Consider the following 18288-nt stretch of genomic DNA (forward strand, 5'->3'; position numbering starts at 1 on the left):
GGAGGCGTGGCTAGTGGTAGAGGGGGCGGGGCTATCATCCTGACCGGTGATGAAGGCAGGCAGCCCCCAGCCCAGCACGTGGTAGAAGCGCATGGGCCCGCGGTCCACGTGCCGGGGCTCACTGCGGCGCCGGTACAGGTGCAGCCCCTCGAGCAGCGCCCACCCCACAGCACTCAGGTACAGGAACTGCAGCAGGATGGCGACCACCGTGCAGGCCAGCTGGGAGCATGGGGACAGACCCCATTGTGTTAGCCCTGCACCACAACCCGGCACCCACACCCCCTTTAAAGGTGCCCCATTCCCTCTTATAGGTGCTGTGCCTTATAAGAGACCTCCCAACTCCTTTAAGAGGCCTCACTCCTATGAGAAGCTGCACCCCCTTTACGAGATGCCCCCACTATTAAAGCCACACCCCCTTTGAAAGCCCCACCCCCTTGAAGAAGCCCCTCCTCTTTCAGACCCCCCATCCCTTTGAAACCCCCACCCCCTTTAAGAAGCCCCTCCCCTTTGAGACCCACTCCATCCCTTTGAAACCCCCACCCCCTTTAAGAAGCCCCTCCCCTTTGAGACCCACCCCATCCCTTTGAAACCCCCACCCCCTTTAAGAAGCCCCTCCCCTTTGAGACCCCCCACCCCTCTAACAGCCCCCCCCCCGTAACCCCCCCCATCCCCATGCCCTCACCGGGCTGTCGGCCTGGTTGATGCCAAGCAGGAACACGAGCTGCGCCAGCAGCAGCGCGGCAGCCGCGTGCCGGCGGATGCTGTGCCGGTTGGAGCGTGGTGCCCGTGGGCCGCCCAGCGCCAGCACCGCCAGCAGCAGCCCCGCCAGCCCCACGGCCAGGGAGCCATAGGTCAGCGCCGACAGCGGCAGGATCTCCCCGTTCTGCGGCACCGACGGCACGTGTTGGGGCTGGGACCAGCCCCTTACCCCGCAGGCCACGCCCCTTTCTCCTTATAAGGAGCCACCGCTAAGCTCCGCCCATAATAACACGACCCAATGGGGAAGCTTGGCCCTGTGGTAGACCACGCCCACCTCACTCTGACCACCCCCCCCCCCCCGAACCACGCTGCCATTGGAGCTCCACACACACCACATAGCCCCGCCCACTGAGAACCAGGCTTGCCCCATTGCTTAGCCTGTCAAAGCCCCGCCCCTTTAAGCACCGCCCCTTTAAGCCCCGCCCACCCTGCTCAGCCAAGCCCCGCCCCCTGAGAACACCCCCACCCCACTTGGACCCTCCCCTTCTCATCCCATATCTCATTGCTCCGCCCCCTTCGCGCAAGCCCCGCCCCCTGGCTTCACACCCCCCGTCACGTGACCCCATGTCCCGGTGTCCCGGTGCGGCACCTCTCGGCGGGAGATGTCCATGAGCACGGCGAAGCTGGTCAGGTGATGGCACTGGCAGCTCACGTGACTCCGGTTGCGAAACACGACCTCACAGCCCCGCGCCGACCAACCGCCCGCGGCACCAGCCCTGTGCCAGCACCGTCACACACACACCGGGACACCCGCACACCGGGACACCCAACCGGGGACACCCCACCCAGGACACCCGCACAATGGGGACACCCCACCCAGGACACCCGTGCTATGGGGACACCCCAACCAGGACACCCGCACAATGGGGACACCCCAACCAGGACACCCGCACAATGGGGACACCCCAACCAGGACACCCACACAACGGGGACACCCCACCCAGGACACCCGCACAATGGGGACACCCCACCCAGGACACCCGCAGAACGGGGACACCCCACCCAGGACACCCACACAACGGGGACACCCCACCCAGGACACCCGCACAACGGGGACACCCCACCGGGAACACCCACACAATGGGGACAACCCACCCAGGACACCCGTGCTATGGGGACAACCCACCCAGGACACCCACACAATGGGGACACCCCACCAGGGACACTCATACTATGGGGACACCCTCACAATTGGACACCACACTATGGGGTACACCCCACTGGGGACACCTGCACAATGGGGACACCCACCCTATGGGGACACCCCACCGGGGACACCCGTGCTATGGGGACACCCTGACAATGAGGACACCCACACGATGGTGACACCCCACTGGGGACACCTGTACTATGAGGACACCCTCACAATGGGACACCACACTATGGTGACACCCCACTGGGGACACCTGCACAATGGGGACAACCCACAGGGGACACCCACACTATGGAGACACTCTCACAATGGGGACACACTGACAATGAGGACACCCACACAACAGGACACCCAACTATGCACACCCGCACAATGGGACACCCACCAGGAACACCCACCGAGGACACCCACACTATGGGGACACCTGCACAACAGGGACACCTGCACTACGGGGACAACAACCACCCCACTGGGAACATCAACCCAAAGACCCCCAGAGCCACCCTCAACCACCACCTGGGCACACCACCCACAGACACCCATTAGGGTCACCCACCAGCACCGTCCATCACCGCCTGTAGTCACCAACCACAGCGCGCATCACCAGCACCTTCAGCCACCACCCAGGGACACCCATCGGGGACACCCACTCAGGGACAACCCCCCCATATCCCTGATCCCGTCTCACAGCAGGGAATGGTTCCAGAAGACACAGATGGGTTTGGAGCGCTCCTGGGTCTCGAGCAGCCGGAACTGCAGGGTGATGGGCTGCTCCAGCGCCCGCGGTGCCCGTGCCCCCCCCGCGTGCACACTGATGCTCACCACCGGGGTGTTGATCACCGGGCGCTTGGGCACCCTGCGGGTGACCAACGGGGGTCAGCGGGGGCATCCGGACACCCCAACACCCTCATACCCTAACACCCCATTCATGACACGCTGACATCCTGACACCGTGATACCCTGACACCCCAGCACCCAGATACCCTGACATGCTTACCCTTCAACAACACCCTGACACCCCAGTCCTGACACCCTGACACTCGGACACCCTAACACCCCATTCCTGACACCCCAACACCCTGACACCCCAACACCCTGACACCATGACACTTGGACACCCTCACACCCCATTCCTGACACCCCAACACCCTGGCACTCGGACACCCTCACACCCCATTCCCGACACCCAAACACTTCCCACCCCAACACCCCATTCCTGGGGGTACCCTGGGGTCACCCCTGTCCCCCCCACCCCTGCCCCACACCGATGCCCTCCCCGGCCCAAAGCACCCACCTGAGGCTGCGCTTGTCGGTGTCATACTGCTCGGGCAGCAGCCCTGCCAGCGTGCGGTAGATGATGACACTGGCAATGGCCTGGCCGTCACCCGGCACCGGGTGACGCTTGCGCCGGGTCACCAGGGGCGCATCCTCATCCTCATCCTCCTCCTCTTCTTCATCCCCCTCCTGCTGCGGAGCTCGCTCCTGCCCAGCCGAGGGGTCTGGGGGGTGTGGGATGGGAGGTGTGAGCCCCACCAGCCCCATGGGTGACCCCAACCCTGCCTGTGCCCCCCCAGCACTCACAGCGGGTGTGGGGGGCCCGGAACACGCTCTCGGGCAGGATGACGCTGGTCTCCAGGTCCGGGGGCTTCTCCCCCCGCAGGGCCTCATACCGCGGCAGCCGAGCGCCCGCGGAGCTGCCCTTGTCCAAGCGCACCACGGACACCACTGCGGAACCGGCACCGATGGCACTGATGGCACCGGTACTGATGGTACTAGTACTGATGGCACTGGTACTGATGGTACTGGTACCCATGGCACTGGTACTGATGGCACCGGTACTGATGGTACTGGTACCCATGGCACTGGCACTGATGGCACCGGTACTGATGGTACTGGTACCCATGGCACTGGTACTGATGGCACCGGTACTGATGGTACTGGTACTGATGGCACTCGTACTGATACCAGCACTGCTGGCACTGGTACCCACTGACACCAGTACCCACTGTCACTTGTACCCACTGACACCGGGACCAATGGCACTGGTACCCACTGACACCGGTACCCACTGACACTGGCACCACCAGCACCGGTATCCACTGTCACCACTACCCACTGGCACCAGCACCACTGACACCAGTACCCACTGACACTGGCACCACCAGCACCGGTATCCACTGACACCAGTACTCACTGACACCAATACCCACTGGCACTGGTACCCACTGACACCGATACCCACTGGCACCGGTACTGACAGCAGTACCCACTGACACTGGTACTATTGGCACTGGCACCAGCAGCACTGGCACTGGTACCCACTGACACTGATACCCACTGGCTCCAGCACCACTGACACTGGTACCCATGCACCCAGCACCCACGGACCCCATACACCATCCCCTCTGAGCACACACGTTCCCAGGCACACACATCCCCCTCGACACACATCCCTATCCCCGTGTCCCCACACACATCCCCATCCCGAGCACCTCCGTGCCCCCATCCCCCCAGCCTGGCACTGACCGATGTTGGGGGTGACGATGGTGAAGGGGCTCAGGTAGGTCTGGGGCATGTTCTGTGCCAGGGCACTGGCATAGTCCTCGAAGTGCTTGAGCAGCCAGGCTGTGCCCCCCTCCGTCTGCTGGATCAGCTCCCAGTGCCGCTTGGTGCTGCTGTCCAGCAGCGCGCTGCCCACCCGCAGCAGGTTCTGCACCACCGGCACCGTCAGCCCAGGTGGGTACCATGGCCCCAGTGCCCATCCCCAACCCCTCCCCATGCTGTGCCTGTCACCGCGTGAATGGGACCCCAGCACCCCCAGCACAGGTGCCCATCACCCCAGTGTCCATCCTCCTGCCCCAACCCCTTCCCATTGTTCCGGCCTCCTGCACAAACATTCCCATCCTCCATGAAGATTCCCATCATTCACCACTGGCTTTTCTTCACCAACACCCCCTCTCCCATTGCAGGTGCCCATCACCCTGGCATCCATCCCCCTGCCCCATTCCCATTGCAGGTGCCCATCACCCTGGCATCCATCCCCCTGCCCCATTCCCATTCCCACTGCAGGTGCCCATCACCTTGGCATCCATCCTCCTGCTCCATTCCCATTCCCACTGCAGGTGCCCATCACCCTGGCATCCATCCCCCTGCCCCATTCCCACTCCCATTGCAGGTGCCCATCACCTTGGCATCCATCCTCCTGCTCCATTCCCATTCCCATTGCAGGTGCCCATCACCCTGGCATCCATCCCCCTGCCCCATTCCCACTCCCATTGCAGGTGCCCATCACCTTGGCATCCATCCTCCTGCTCCATTCCCATTCCCATTGCAGGTGCCCATCACCCTGGCATCCATCCCCCTGCCCCATTCCCATTGCAGGTGCCCATCACCCTGGCATCCATCCCCCTGCCCCATTCCCATTCCCATTGCAGGTGCCCATCACCCTGGCATCCATCCCCCTGCCCCATTCCCATTCCCATTGCAGGTGCCCATCACCCTGGCATCCATCCCCCTGCCCCATTCCCATTCCCATTGCAGGTGCCCATCACCCTGGCATCCATCCCCCTGCCCCATTCCCATTGCAGGTGCCCATCACCCTGGCATCCATCCTCCTGCCCCATTCCCACTCCCATTGCAGGTGCCCATCACCTTGGCATCCATCCTCCTGCTCCATTCCCACTCCCATTGCAGGTGCCCATCACCCTGGCATCCATCCTCCTGCCCCATTCCCATTCCCATCACCCCAGTGCCCCCCCTCAGGACCGCAGTACCTCTGTGAAGTGCACGTCCTGTGTGGCCGCCAGCCGGAAGCCGCGCTGGGCACTCTCGTGGCGCAGCAGCCGCGTGGCCAACCCATAGACCAGGCGCAGGTCACTGGCGAAGCCGAGGCCGGAGCCGCGCGTGGCCTCGTGCAGCTGCCGCGCCACGCGCCGGGACTGTGCCGGGTCCAGGCGGGAGCCGTTCAGGGCCAAGCGCTGAGCCTGGGGGGATGTGGAACTGGTGACCATGGGGACATGGAACTGGTGATGGGGACATGGAACTGGTGACCATGGGGACATGGAGCTGGTGATGGGGACGTGGAAGTGGTGATGGGGACATGGAGCTGGTGATGGGGACATGGAACTGGTGATGGGGACATGGAACCGGTGATGGGGACATGGAGCTGGTGATGGGGACATGGAACTGGTGATGGGGACATGGAACCGGTGATGGGGACATGGAGCTGGTGATGGGGACATGGAGCTGGTGATGGGGACATGGAACCGGTGATGGGGACATGGAGCTGGTGATGGGGACATGGAGCTGGTGATGGGGACATGGAGCCGGTAACCACAGGGACATGGAACAGGTGATGGGGACACGGAACCAGTGACCACAGTAACACAGGGTGTGCTGCTCGCCCCTATGGGACATCAGCACCGTGTGTGTCTGTGGGATGTGGCACTGGGGACAGCACCAACCCTTCCTGTGACACCAACACTGCTGTGCCCTACAGTGACACCACCACTGCTGTCCCCCCCCCGTCCCCAGCCCTGGCACTCACCCATGCCCGCAGGGGGGCGAAGGCAATGGAGCTGCAGTTGAAGAGGTTGGGGGGCAGCCACCCCCTGTGCTCATCACAGTGCCGCAGGGCTGTGCCTGTGCCCACAGCCGGTCACTGCTGGGCACCAGGCACAGCCCCATCCCACCCGTGTCCCCCTCTGCCACCACCACACCAGCCCCATCCCCATCCCAGCAGTGCCACCACAGCATCGCTCCCATCTCAGCCCCATCCCTACTGATGCCACCACAGTGTCACCTCCCTCTGCCGTATCCTGCTGGTGCCACCACCATGTCCCAGCCTTCCCCATCACAGTGGGGCCACCACCCCCATACCCAATCCCAGTAATGCCAGTACATTGTCACCCCCAGCTCTGCCCCAGCAGTGCCACCATTGCATCACAATGTCCCAGTGGTGCCACCACAATGTCACCCTCCATCCCCAATCCCAGTGGTGCCACGGTGGTTGCCACTTCCCCCATCCCATCCTATTCCATCACTGACACCAACAGGTCTTCCCACAGCCCCAGTCCCATTGGTGCCATAGTGGCTGCTGCCTTCCCCATCCCATCCCAACCCATCTCACCCTATCCCATCCGATTCCATCTCATCCCACCCCATCCCAACCCAACCCATCCCAACCCAACACATCCCATCCCATCTCATCCTACCCCATCCCACCCCGTCCCATCCCATCCCATCCCAACCCATCCCATCCCATCCCATCTTATCCTACCCCATCCCATCCCAACCCATCCCATCCCATCTCATCCCATTCCATCCCATCCTACCCCATCCTATCCCACCCCACCCCACCCATCACTACCACCACCAAGCACCCCCCATCCCAGCCCCCCCACCGCTGCCCCCCCATTGCCCCCTCCCTTCGGTATCCCCATATCCCCACCTACCCACAGCCCCCCGTGGGCACGGGGCTGCCGCGGGCAACCCGAAGCGGGTTCGTGGCCACCAGATACCGCTCTCGATGGCGCGGGGGCAGCTGTCGTAGTTCACTGTGGGGCAGAACGGGGGGGGTCACACCGGGGGGGGGGTGACACCACCGGTGGTACCGGGGGGGGGGTGACACCTCCGGTGGTACCGGGGGGGGTGTGACACCTCCGGTGGTACTGGGGGGGGGGGGGTGACACCACCGGTGGTACCGGGGGGGGTGTGACACCTCCGGTGGTACTGGGGGGGGGGGGTGACACCACCGGTGGTACCGGGGGGGTGTGACACCTCCGGTGGTACCGGGGGGGGTCGGTACCATCCCACACCTTCACAGCCGCCGGCCGTCACCTCGGCGAAGGGGTTGTCGCAGCGGTCGCAGTGACGCCCAATGACCCCTGGCTTGCAGGGGCACTGCCCAGTGCTGGCATCGCAGCGCCGGGACAGGGACCCCGTGGGGTAACACTCACACAGCAGGCAGGAGCTGCTACCCGCAGGCCGGTAGTGGTTCTCCTATGGGGGGGATGGGGGTCAGGGTGTGGGGTGGGGGGGGGCAGGGAGGGGGGTCAGGGTGTGGGGATGGGGGTCAGGGTGTGGGGTGGGGGCAGGGAGGGGGGTCAGGGTGTGGGGATGGGGGTCAGGGTGTGGGGTGGGGGGGGATGGGGGTCAGGGTGTGGGGTGGGGGGGGGCAGGGAGGGGGGTCAGGGTGTGGGGATGGGGGTCAGGGTGTGGGGTGGGGGGGGCAGGGGGGGCAGGGGCAGACCCCACCTTACAGCCGCACTCGCCCGTGGTCTTGTTGCAGTCGGGGTCGAAGCCTCGGGCGCTGTCGCAGTTGCAGGGGCCGCATGTGGGGTGACCCCACCAACCCCGAGGGCACGGCTGGGGCTCCCTGGGAGGGCATGGAGCGGGGTTAGGGTTAGGGTTAGGGTTAGGTTAGGGTTAGGGTTAGGGCTAGGTTAGGGTTAGGTTAGGATTAGGTTAGGGTTAGGGTTAGGGTTAGGTTAGGGTTAGGGTTAGGTTAGGGTTAGGGTTAGGGTTAGGGTTAGGTTAGGGTTAGGTTAGGGTTAGGTTAGGATTAGGGTTAGGGTTAGGTTAGGGTTAGGTTAGGATTAGGGTTAGGGTTAGGTTAGGATTTAGGGTTAAGTTTAGGGTTAGGGTTAGGATTAGGGTTAGGGTTAGGGTTAAGGTTAGGGTTACGGGAGAGAGTGAGGCATAGGACAGGAGCGGGTGCACAGAAACTTGTGTGCACAAACACATGTTCACACATGCACATACACACACACGTACACATAGTCACATACTAATGAGTACATATACACATACACATGTACACACTGGCAAGTACACACACGTGTACAAGTAGTCACGTGCACTCACATGTACACATGTGCACACACACACGTGAACACACACACATGTACACACACACATATGTACAAACACATGTATACACACATATGCACACACACACTCGCACACACATGTGTGCCAGGCCCCCCCCCTGCCCAAGCCCCCCCATGTGCTCACTGACCTGTGCTCGCAGTAGGGCCCGAAGCGGCCCTGGGGGCAGTGGCAGCTGTAGCCATGTGGGGCTCCAGGCTGTGGGGCGCAGGTGGCCGGGGGGTGACAGGGGTTGAGGGCACAGGCGCTGATGCAGCTGTCCCCAAAGTGCCCTGTGGGTGATGGGGGGGGATCACTGTCACCAATGGGGGCAGCAATGGGGCAGTGGGGGGGGCACTAAGGGGGTGTCAGTGCCAGGGCTCACCCGGGTGGCAGCGGCAGGTGACGGTGTCCCCGTGCCCGGTGCAGTCGCTGTGGGGGGGGCAGGGACCCCCAGCGCAGGGGTCAGGGAGGTCACAGCCCGAGGTCACCGCCACCCGTGACACCGCCGCCACGCGCAGAGCCCCGGCACCCGCCTCACCCAGCTGCAGGCCCTGGGGGAAGGGTCACCAACAGGGTCATCAATACGGGGTCATCAGGGTCATCAATATGGGGTCATCAATACAGGGTCACCAATACAGGGTCATCAATACAGGGTCACCAAGAGGGTCATCAATACAGGGTCATCAATATGGGGTCATCAATACAGGGTCACCAGTACGGGCTCACCATCAGTGACACCAACAGTGACACCATCAGTGTCAACAACACAGGGTCACCAGCAGTATCACCAATAAATATCACCAACAGTGTCACCAACAGTGTTACCAACATCACCAACAGTGTCACCAACACAGGGTCACCATCAGTGTCACCATCAGTGTCACCAACAGTGTCACCAACATAGGGTCACCATCAGTGTCACCAACACAGTGTTACCAACACAGGGTCACCAGCAGTATCACCAATAAATATCACCAACAGTGTCACCATCAGTGTCACCAACAGTGTCACCAACACAGTGTTACCAACACAGGGTCAGCAACAGTGTTACCAACATCACCAACAGTGTCACCATCAGTGTCACCAACAGTGTCACCAACACAGTGTTACCAACACAGGGTCAGCAACAGTGTTACCAACATCACCAACAGTGTCACCATCAGTGTCACCAACAGTGTCACCAACACCCCCACTGGGCCTCAGTTTCCTCACCAGAGCTCAGCACCCCCACGTTTCTCCCCATAACCCCCCCAAGGAGTTCCACCCTGCCCCATTCCCATGCCCAGACCCCTTGCTTACATCCCTGTGTCCCTCCCCATATCCCACAGCCCCATCCCCATCTGATGTCCCCTCACCATGGGCACCCACCCCATGCATCCCCCGGCCCCATGGCTCATGCCCACTCTCCAGGCCCCTGTCCCCATTCGGTGTCCCCACATCCTGTGCCTGCGGCCCCATAACCTGACCCACACCGTGCCCTGGTCCCGGTGCCCCCGACCCGGTGCCTACCTGCATGCAGCCATGGAAGCCCTGCCCCACGGTGCCCCCGTCCCCCGGCAGCCCCCCCATGCTCAGGGTCTGCAGCTGCAGCTCCCCCAGCTCCAGGGACACGTTGGCCACTGCCTGTGGGACACGGACAGCCCTGATGGCACCATGAGGCAGAGGGACACCCATGGGTGCCCACAGGGAGCAGGGGGGCACAGGGACACCCATGGGTGCCCACAGGGAGCAGGGGGGCACAGGGACACCCATGGGTGCCCATAGGGAGCAGAGGAGCACAGGGACACCCATGGGTGCCCATAGGGAGCAGGGGGGCACAGGGACACCCATGGGTGCCCACAGGGAGCACGGGGGCACAGGGACACCCATGGGTGCCCATAGGGAGCAGAGGAGCACAGGGACACCCATGGGTGCCCATAGGGAGCAGAGGAGCACAGGGACACCCATAGGTGCCCATAGGGAGCAGGGGGGCACAGGGACACCCATGGGTGCCCATAGGGAGCAGAGGAGCACAGGGACACCCATGGGTGCCCATAGGGAGCACGGGGGCACAGGGACACCCATAGGTGCCCATCGGGAGCAGGGGGGGGCTCACCTGGTACCGGCCGTAGTCGCAGCCCAGGCGCAGGTGGGGGGGCCCTGGTGCCCCCCCCGGCTCCAGCCCCAGCTCCACCTCGTGCCAGTGCCCATCACTGACCCACACCTGCGGCAGCCGCAGCCGGGCCAGGGGGGACCCCCCCTGCCACAACCCTGCCTCCGGATGGCCCTCGGACAGCTGCGGGGGGGGCAGGCAATGACCCCCCATGGCAACAACCCCATAGCAACAAACCCATAGCAACAACCCCATAGCAACAACCCCCATAGCAACAACCCCCTAGCAACAACCCCCTAGCAACAACCCCCATAGCAACAACCCCATAGCAACAACCCCCATAGCAACAACCGCATAGCAACAACCCCCATAGCAACAACCCCCATAGCAACAACCCCATAGCAACAACCCCCATAGCAACAACCCCATAGCAACAACCCCCATAGCAACAACCCCAGAGCAACAACCCCCATAGCAACAACCCCATAGCAACAACCCCATAGCAACAACCCCCATGGCAACAACCCCATAGCAACAACCCCAGAGCAACAACCCCATAGCAACAACCCCAGAGCAACAACCCCCATAGCAACAACCCCAGAGCAACAACCTCCAGAGCAACAACCCCTCACGGCAATACCCCCACTATGGCAACACTCCCTGTGGCAACACCCCCCCATGGTAACACCCATAAGAACCCCCCAAAGGCCAACACCCCCCAGGGGTGACAGCCCCACCAAGGACACCAAAGCCCCAAGGCCAGGACCCCCCTTGGCAATGCCCATGCAAAGCAAACACCCCCCCCTTGTCCATGCCCCCCCATGTCCATGCCCACCCCCATGTCCATGCCCCCCCACCATGCGCATCCCCCCATCAATGTCAATGCCCCCCCCATATCCATGCCCCCCCCCACTGTGGCCATCCCCCCCATGTGCATGTTCCCCCCCCAATTGTGCACCCCCACAATGTCAATGCCCCTTCCCATACCCCCCATATCCATCCACCCCCCATGTCCATGCCCCTCGCCCAACGTCAATGCCGCCCCATATCCCCCCCATCCCCATTTCCCCCCCTATGTCAATGCTCCCCCCATACCCCCCCATGTGCATCCCCCATGCCCCGCCCCCTCTTGCCCCGCCCACCTCGACGCTGACGTCGAGGGGCGGAGCCTCCGCGCGCAGGAGGAGCCCCCGCGGGTGCCGGGTGCGGATCAGAATGCGCATACGCCAGGGCAGGGCCAGGGGCAGCGCCAGCCCCGCCCAGGACACGTGACTGTGGCCCCCGAACCGCTGCGGGGGGCCCAGCGCTGGGGAGCGACGGGAGCCACGTGGGGAACCCCATAGAGACACGTGGACAGCCCATAGACACCCCATAGACACACATGGACACCCCATAGATACACATGGATCCCTATGGACCCTTATGGACCTCATGGACCCTCCCATAGACACACGTGGACCCCCCATGGACCCTCCATATACTTCCATAGTCCCCCATGGAAAGCTCTAGAGCCCCCATGGACCTCATGGACCCTCCGTGAACCTCCCCATAGACCCCTATAGACCCCCATGGAACCCCCATAGACTTCATGGAGCCCCCCCCATAGACCCCATGGACACCTCTAGACCCCGATGGACCCCCGTAGACCCCCATGAACATCATGGACCCCCCCATGAACCTCCCCATAGACCCTCATGGACCCCCATGGACCTCATGGACCCCCCCCCCATGCACCCACCATAGACCCCATGTACAACCCAAGACCCCCATAGACCCCTATGGACCTCATGGACCCCCATGGCCCCCCGGATACCTTCCTGGCAGGTCCTGCCCCCAAAGCCTGTGGGGCAGCGGCAGCTGAAGCTGTCCCACTCCTGCACGCAGGTGCCCCCATTGTGGCACGTGTCACTGGCACACAGCGGCCTCTTGGCCGGGCACCCTTGGGGGGGGCACACACATAGGACCATATAGGGATGCTCATACCCCCCCACACCCAATATGGTACCAATGGGGCCAGCAGGATGCTGTGTCTCCCCATAGCAGCCATGGACGTACCGGGCAGGGTGCCGTTGTTGGCAATGAAGGCTGCCATGTCCACGGGGCGCTGGTCGATGTGCAGGTGCCGCATGCACCCCACGAAGTGCCGGCTGCGGATGGGGAAGCTCTCGGGCAGGGTGGGCACCCCCCCCAGCAGCAGCGGCCCCGTCAGGTCCAGAGACCTGTGGTACCCAACGGCAACGTGAGGAGCCCCGCATCCCATCCCATCCATCCCATCCCATCCCCATCCCCATCCCCATCCCCATCCCCATCCCATCCCATCCCCATCCCCATCCCATCCCCACCCCATCCCATCCCATCCCCATCCCATCCCCATCCCATCCCATCCCCATCCCCATCCCATCCCCATCCCATCCCATCCCCATCCCCATCCCATCCCATCCCATCCCATCCATCCCACCCCATCCCATCCCCATCCCATCCCCATCCCCATCCCATCCCGTCCCCATCCCCATCCCATCCCATCCCCATCCCATCCCATCCATCCCACCCCATCCCATCCCCACCCCATCCCATCCCCATCCCATCCCATCCCATCCCATCCCATCCCATCCCCTTCCCATGCATGGGGACACTAAGAGACCCCCCTTACCCATGGGGACCCCCAGAGCATCCTCCCCATCCCTAACTGACCCCCTTTCATCAATGGGGACACCCAGAGCATCCTCCCCCCCTCTGAGGGCCCCCCTTTGTCTATGGGGACCCCCAGGACATCCTCCCCACCCCTAAGGGACCCCCCTCCATCTATGGGGACCATCAAGGGACCCCCCCCCCCGCACTTCTTGGTCCCGTTCTGGGTGCCCTGCGCGGCACAGGAGTAGTTGCCCAGCTGGGCTCCGAAGCGCAGAGCCAGCCCCGAGTCACACTCATCCACTGTCACCACTGCCACCTTCTGCTCCGACGGACCCTGCGGCAGCCCCGAGCGGCCCAGCACCGGCTGCGGGCACCGACAGACATGGGGGGGGCATGGAGACACGGACACACGGATACACAGACACGGACACACAGACACGGACACACGGACACACAGACACACGGACACGGACACACGGACACACGGACACACAGACACACGGACACACGGACACACGGACACACAGACACACGGACACACGGACACACGGACACGGACACACGGACACGGACACACAGACACACGGACACACGGACACGGACACACGGACACACAGACACACAGACACACGGACACACGGACACACGGACACACGGACACGGACACACGGACACACAGACACACAGACACACGGACACACAGACACACTGACACACTGACACACAGACACACAGACACACGGACACACAGACACACGGACACACGGACACGGACACACGGACACACGGACACACGGACACACGGACACACAGACACACAGACACACAGACACATGGACACGGACACACAGACACACGGACACACAGACACATGGACACGGACACACAGACACATGGACACGGACACACAGACACACGGACACGGACACACGGACACACGGACACACGGACACACAGACACACAGACACACAGACACACTGACACACTGACACACGGACACGGACACACGGACACACGGACACACAGACACACAGACACACGGACACACAGACACACGGACACACGGACACGGACACACGGACACACAGACACACGGACACACGGACACACAGACACACGGACACACGGACACACGGACACACGGACACACAGACACACGGACACACGGACACACAGACACACGGACACACGGACACACGGACACACAGACACGGACACACAGACACACGGACACACGGACACACAGACACACAGACACACGGACACACAGACACACGGACACACGGACACACAGACACGGACACACAGACACACGGACACACGGACACACAGACACACGGACACACAGACACACAGAAACACAGACACACGGACACACGGACACACGGACACACAGACACACGGACACACAGACACACGGACACGGACACACAGACACACGGACACACAGACACACGGACACGGACACACGGACACACAGACACACGGACACACGGACACACAGACACACGGACACACGGACACACAGACACACGGACACACAGACACACAGACACACGGACACACGGACACACGGACACACGGACACACGGACACACGGACACATGGACACACGGACCCACAGCCTTCACCCCCTCCTCACCCTTATCCTTCCCCCTGCCCACTCCATCCCTCCATCCTTCCCTCCCTCCATTCCTTCATCCCCCCAAACCCCCTCCCTGCAACTCTGTCCCCCCCAACCTCTTCTCTGCTCTCCCTGCCCCTTTGTCCCCTCCATCCCTCCTCCCTCCACCCCCCAAGCCCCCCCCTCACCTTGTTGTAGTAGTGGAGCTGGACCCGGTGCCACTGCCCATCACTGACACCTCCCGGTATGAATGGGGACACGGTGGTGGTGGCCTCACCTGCGGGGGGGGGGAGCACACAGGGGATGCAGTGCACAGGATGGGATTAATGGGATGCAGTGCACGGGATGGGATGCACGGGATGCAGTGCACGGGATGGGATGCAGTGCACAGGATGGGATGCACGGGATGCAGTGCACGGGATGCAGTGCACAGGATGGGATTCATGGGATGCAGTGCACAGGATGGGATGCACGGGATGCAGTGCACAGGATGGGATGCACGGGATGCAGTGCACAGGATGGGATTCATGGGATGCAGTGCACGGGATGGGATGCAGTGCACAGGATGGGATGCACGGGATGCAGTGCACGGGATGGGATGCAGTGCACAGGATGGGATGCACGGGATGCAGTGCACGGGATGGGATGCAGTGCACAGGATGGGATTCATGGGATGCAGTGCACAGGATGGGATTCATGGGATGCAGTGCACAGGATGGGATGCACGGGATGCAGTGCACAGGATGGGATGCATGGGATGCAGTGCACAGGATGGGATTCATGGGATGCAGTGCACAGGATGCAGTGCCCTGCAGTGGTGTGCAGTGCTATTCAGTGCTGGGCAGTACCCTGCAGCGATATGCAGTGTCGTGCAGTGCTATGCTGTGCCATGTAGTGTCCTGCAATGCTGTGCAGTGCCATGCACTGCTAATGCAGTGTTGTGCAGTGCTGTGCAGTGCTCTGCAGTGCTGTGCAGTGCCGGTACCTGCAGAGAAGGTGAACTGCAGCTGCTCGCTCACGATCTCCAGTGCCACAAAGTCGTGCTTCTCATTGAAGCGCCCATTGTAGAGCAGGAGCCCATCCCGCTCCCTCGTGGCAAACCTGGCACAGAGACACGTGCCAGGCTCTGCCCGGGCCCCACAGCCCCCTGGGGCACAGCAGCACCCATCACCCCACTGCCCCCATGCCCTGTGCTCACCCCACCCCTGTTGCCCCCACCCCAGATGATGCCAGTGTGGCACCCATCCCCCTGCCCCCCATTGCCAATGGAGCATCCATCACTCCCCACCCCACATGGGATCCCCACCGCCCCACGTGATGCCAGTGGGGCACCCATCACCCCCATCCCATCCCCGTATCCCATTGCCTATGGGGCACCCATCACCCCCATCCCATCCCCGTATCCCATTGCCTATGGGGCACCCATCACCCCCATCCCATCCCCATATCCCATTGCCTATGGGGCACCCCTCACCCCCATCCCATCCCCATATCCCATTGCCTATGGGGCACCCATCACCCCCATCCCATCCCCATATCCCATTGCCTATGGGGCACCCATCACCCCCATCCCATCCCCATATCCCATTGCCTATGGGGCACCCATCACCCCCATCCCATCCCCATATCCCATTGCCTATGGGGCACCCCTCACCCCACACCCCATGTGATGCCCATGGGACCCCCGTCCGGTGCTCACGTGAGGGCAAGGGTGAAGTGGAAGCGCTGGCGCAGGCCCCGGAAGGTGAGGAAGGAGCGGGGGGGGAAGCTGCGGGTGCTCATGGTGCAAAAGGGCTTCTCGTAGTGCCCGGGGGGGCACTGGCAGCGGAACCCCCCCAGCAGCAGGTTGAGGCAGGTGCCCCCGTTGCGGCAGACCCCCGGCGTGCAGCGGCCCCCCCGGGCCGAGAGCTCACAGCGCTCCCCTGCATGAGCCCCCGATGGCACCGGTACCCCCGACCCCCAATCGGGGGGTGCAAGGGTGGGAATCCCCCCCCCCCACCATTAGAGCGGCTCCAGCGCCATCACCCTGGCAACGGCATCCCGTCGCCATGGCAACCCAGGCATTCCCCTCCCCTCCCCTGCCCCCACCACCCGTGCGCATTGGGGGTGTACCCAGTGTCACCCATGGGGTTGGGGTCACCCCCCTCAGGCCAATATGGGTGTTGCAGCCCACAGGGATGTCCCGTGTCACCCCCCCCCCCCCCCCCAGGGCATCCTGCAGGGACCTCAATGGGGTAGGGGGAGAAGGGGAATGGGGGGGGATATGGAGGGGATAGGGGGGAGAGGGAGGGGGAATGGGGAGAGGGAAGTGGATGATGGAGGAGGAGAAGCGGAGGAAGATCAAGGTGCTGGAGACAAAGGGGTGGAGGAAGAAAGGATGGAGGAGGGATGGAGAGAAGGACGAGTGAGGAAGGAAAGGTCCTTGCTGGAAGGCTGAAAGGGGCAGGATGAAGGGATGACCCCATGGATGGTGGATGGTCAGCAGAAGGGATGGATGAGGTGAGGACTGGGATGAAGGCTGATGGGGATGGATGGTGGAGGGAGACTAAAAGGGACAGACAGCGATGGGATGAAGGGATGATGGGGACAGAGGATGGAGGGCTGAGGGGGATGGGGTGGAAGAGAGATGGGGATGGATGATGGAGAGGGATGGAGAGAAGGAAGAAACAGGGATAATGGGAATGGCTGCTGAGGGGACACCTGAGGAGGGGATGATGATGATGGACACTGAGAGGAAGGTCTGGATGGGTGCAGAGCTGGATGAAGGAGGAATGTCTGACAAGGGGAAGGTGAACGGGAGCTGGGTGAAGGGATGGACACCAAGAGGAAGGACGGACGGAGGGCTATGAAGGATCTGGATGAAGGGATGACGGAGGGACATCAAAGAAAGGGAAGATGAAGCTGGATGAAGGGATGATGATTATGGATACCAAGAGGGCTACAGAGGAGCAGTATAAGGGGACAACAGAAGGACATCTGAGAAGGGGAATATGAAGGTGAGCTGGATGAAGGGATGAGGAGGGCTGACACCAAGAGGAAGCGATGAGTGGAGGACAGAGGGATGCAGAGGAGCTGGATGAGAGACATCCAAGAAGGGGAAGACAAAGGAAACTGATGGGATGGTGGGGATGGACCCCAAGAAGAGATGGATGGAGTGC

The 18288-nt window shown here is 62.5% G+C and overlaps 1 protein-coding gene across 3 annotated transcripts in view; it reads right to left on the minus strand.

The window, feature by feature from the left end:
- Positions 1-18288, minus strand: part of CELSR2 (cadherin EGF LAG seven-pass G-type receptor 2) — a 30094-nt gene that overhangs the window by 5625 nt on the left and 6181 nt on the right. For all 3 annotated transcript variants that reach the window (XR_004550328.1, XR_004550327.1, XM_034069685.1), the window contains exons 3-25: positions 16830-17052; positions 16116-16231; positions 15319-15407; positions 13712-13869; positions 12930-13093; positions 12688-12813; positions 12017-12180; positions 10878-11057; positions 10292-10405; positions 9165-9333; positions 8931-9072; positions 8168-8288; positions 7729-7912; positions 7366-7467; positions 6459-6553; positions 5686-5895; positions 4439-4622; positions 3494-3637; positions 3207-3411; positions 2601-2768; positions 1349-1475; positions 683-883; positions 45-219 (exon numbers count right to left, since the gene is read on the minus strand). Coding sequence is in view for 1 of the 3 variants with exons in the window: in XM_034069685.1 (XP_033925576.1) it covers positions 45-219; positions 683-883; positions 1349-1475; positions 2601-2768; positions 3207-3411; positions 3494-3637; positions 4439-4622; positions 5686-5895; positions 6459-6553; positions 7366-7467; positions 7729-7912; positions 8168-8288; positions 8931-9072; positions 9165-9333; positions 10292-10405; positions 10878-11057; positions 12017-12180; positions 12688-12813; positions 12930-13093; positions 13712-13869; positions 15319-15407; positions 16116-16231; positions 16830-17052 (3561 nt within the window). In the remaining 2 variants the exon portion in view is untranslated. The remainder of the gene's footprint in view (positions 1-44; positions 220-682; positions 884-1348; positions 1476-2600; positions 2769-3206; positions 3412-3493; positions 3638-4438; positions 4623-5685; positions 5896-6458; positions 6554-7365; positions 7468-7728; positions 7913-8167; positions 8289-8930; positions 9073-9164; positions 9334-10291; positions 10406-10877; positions 11058-12016; positions 12181-12687; positions 12814-12929; positions 13094-13711; positions 13870-15318; positions 15408-16115; positions 16232-16829; positions 17053-18288) is intronic.

The sequence above is a fragment of the Melopsittacus undulatus genome, chromosome 16, assembly GCF_012275295.1.
Source record: "Melopsittacus undulatus isolate bMelUnd1 chromosome 16, bMelUnd1.mat.Z, whole genome shotgun sequence".
NCBI lineage: Eukaryota > Metazoa > Chordata > Aves > Psittaciformes > Psittaculidae > Melopsittacus > Melopsittacus undulatus.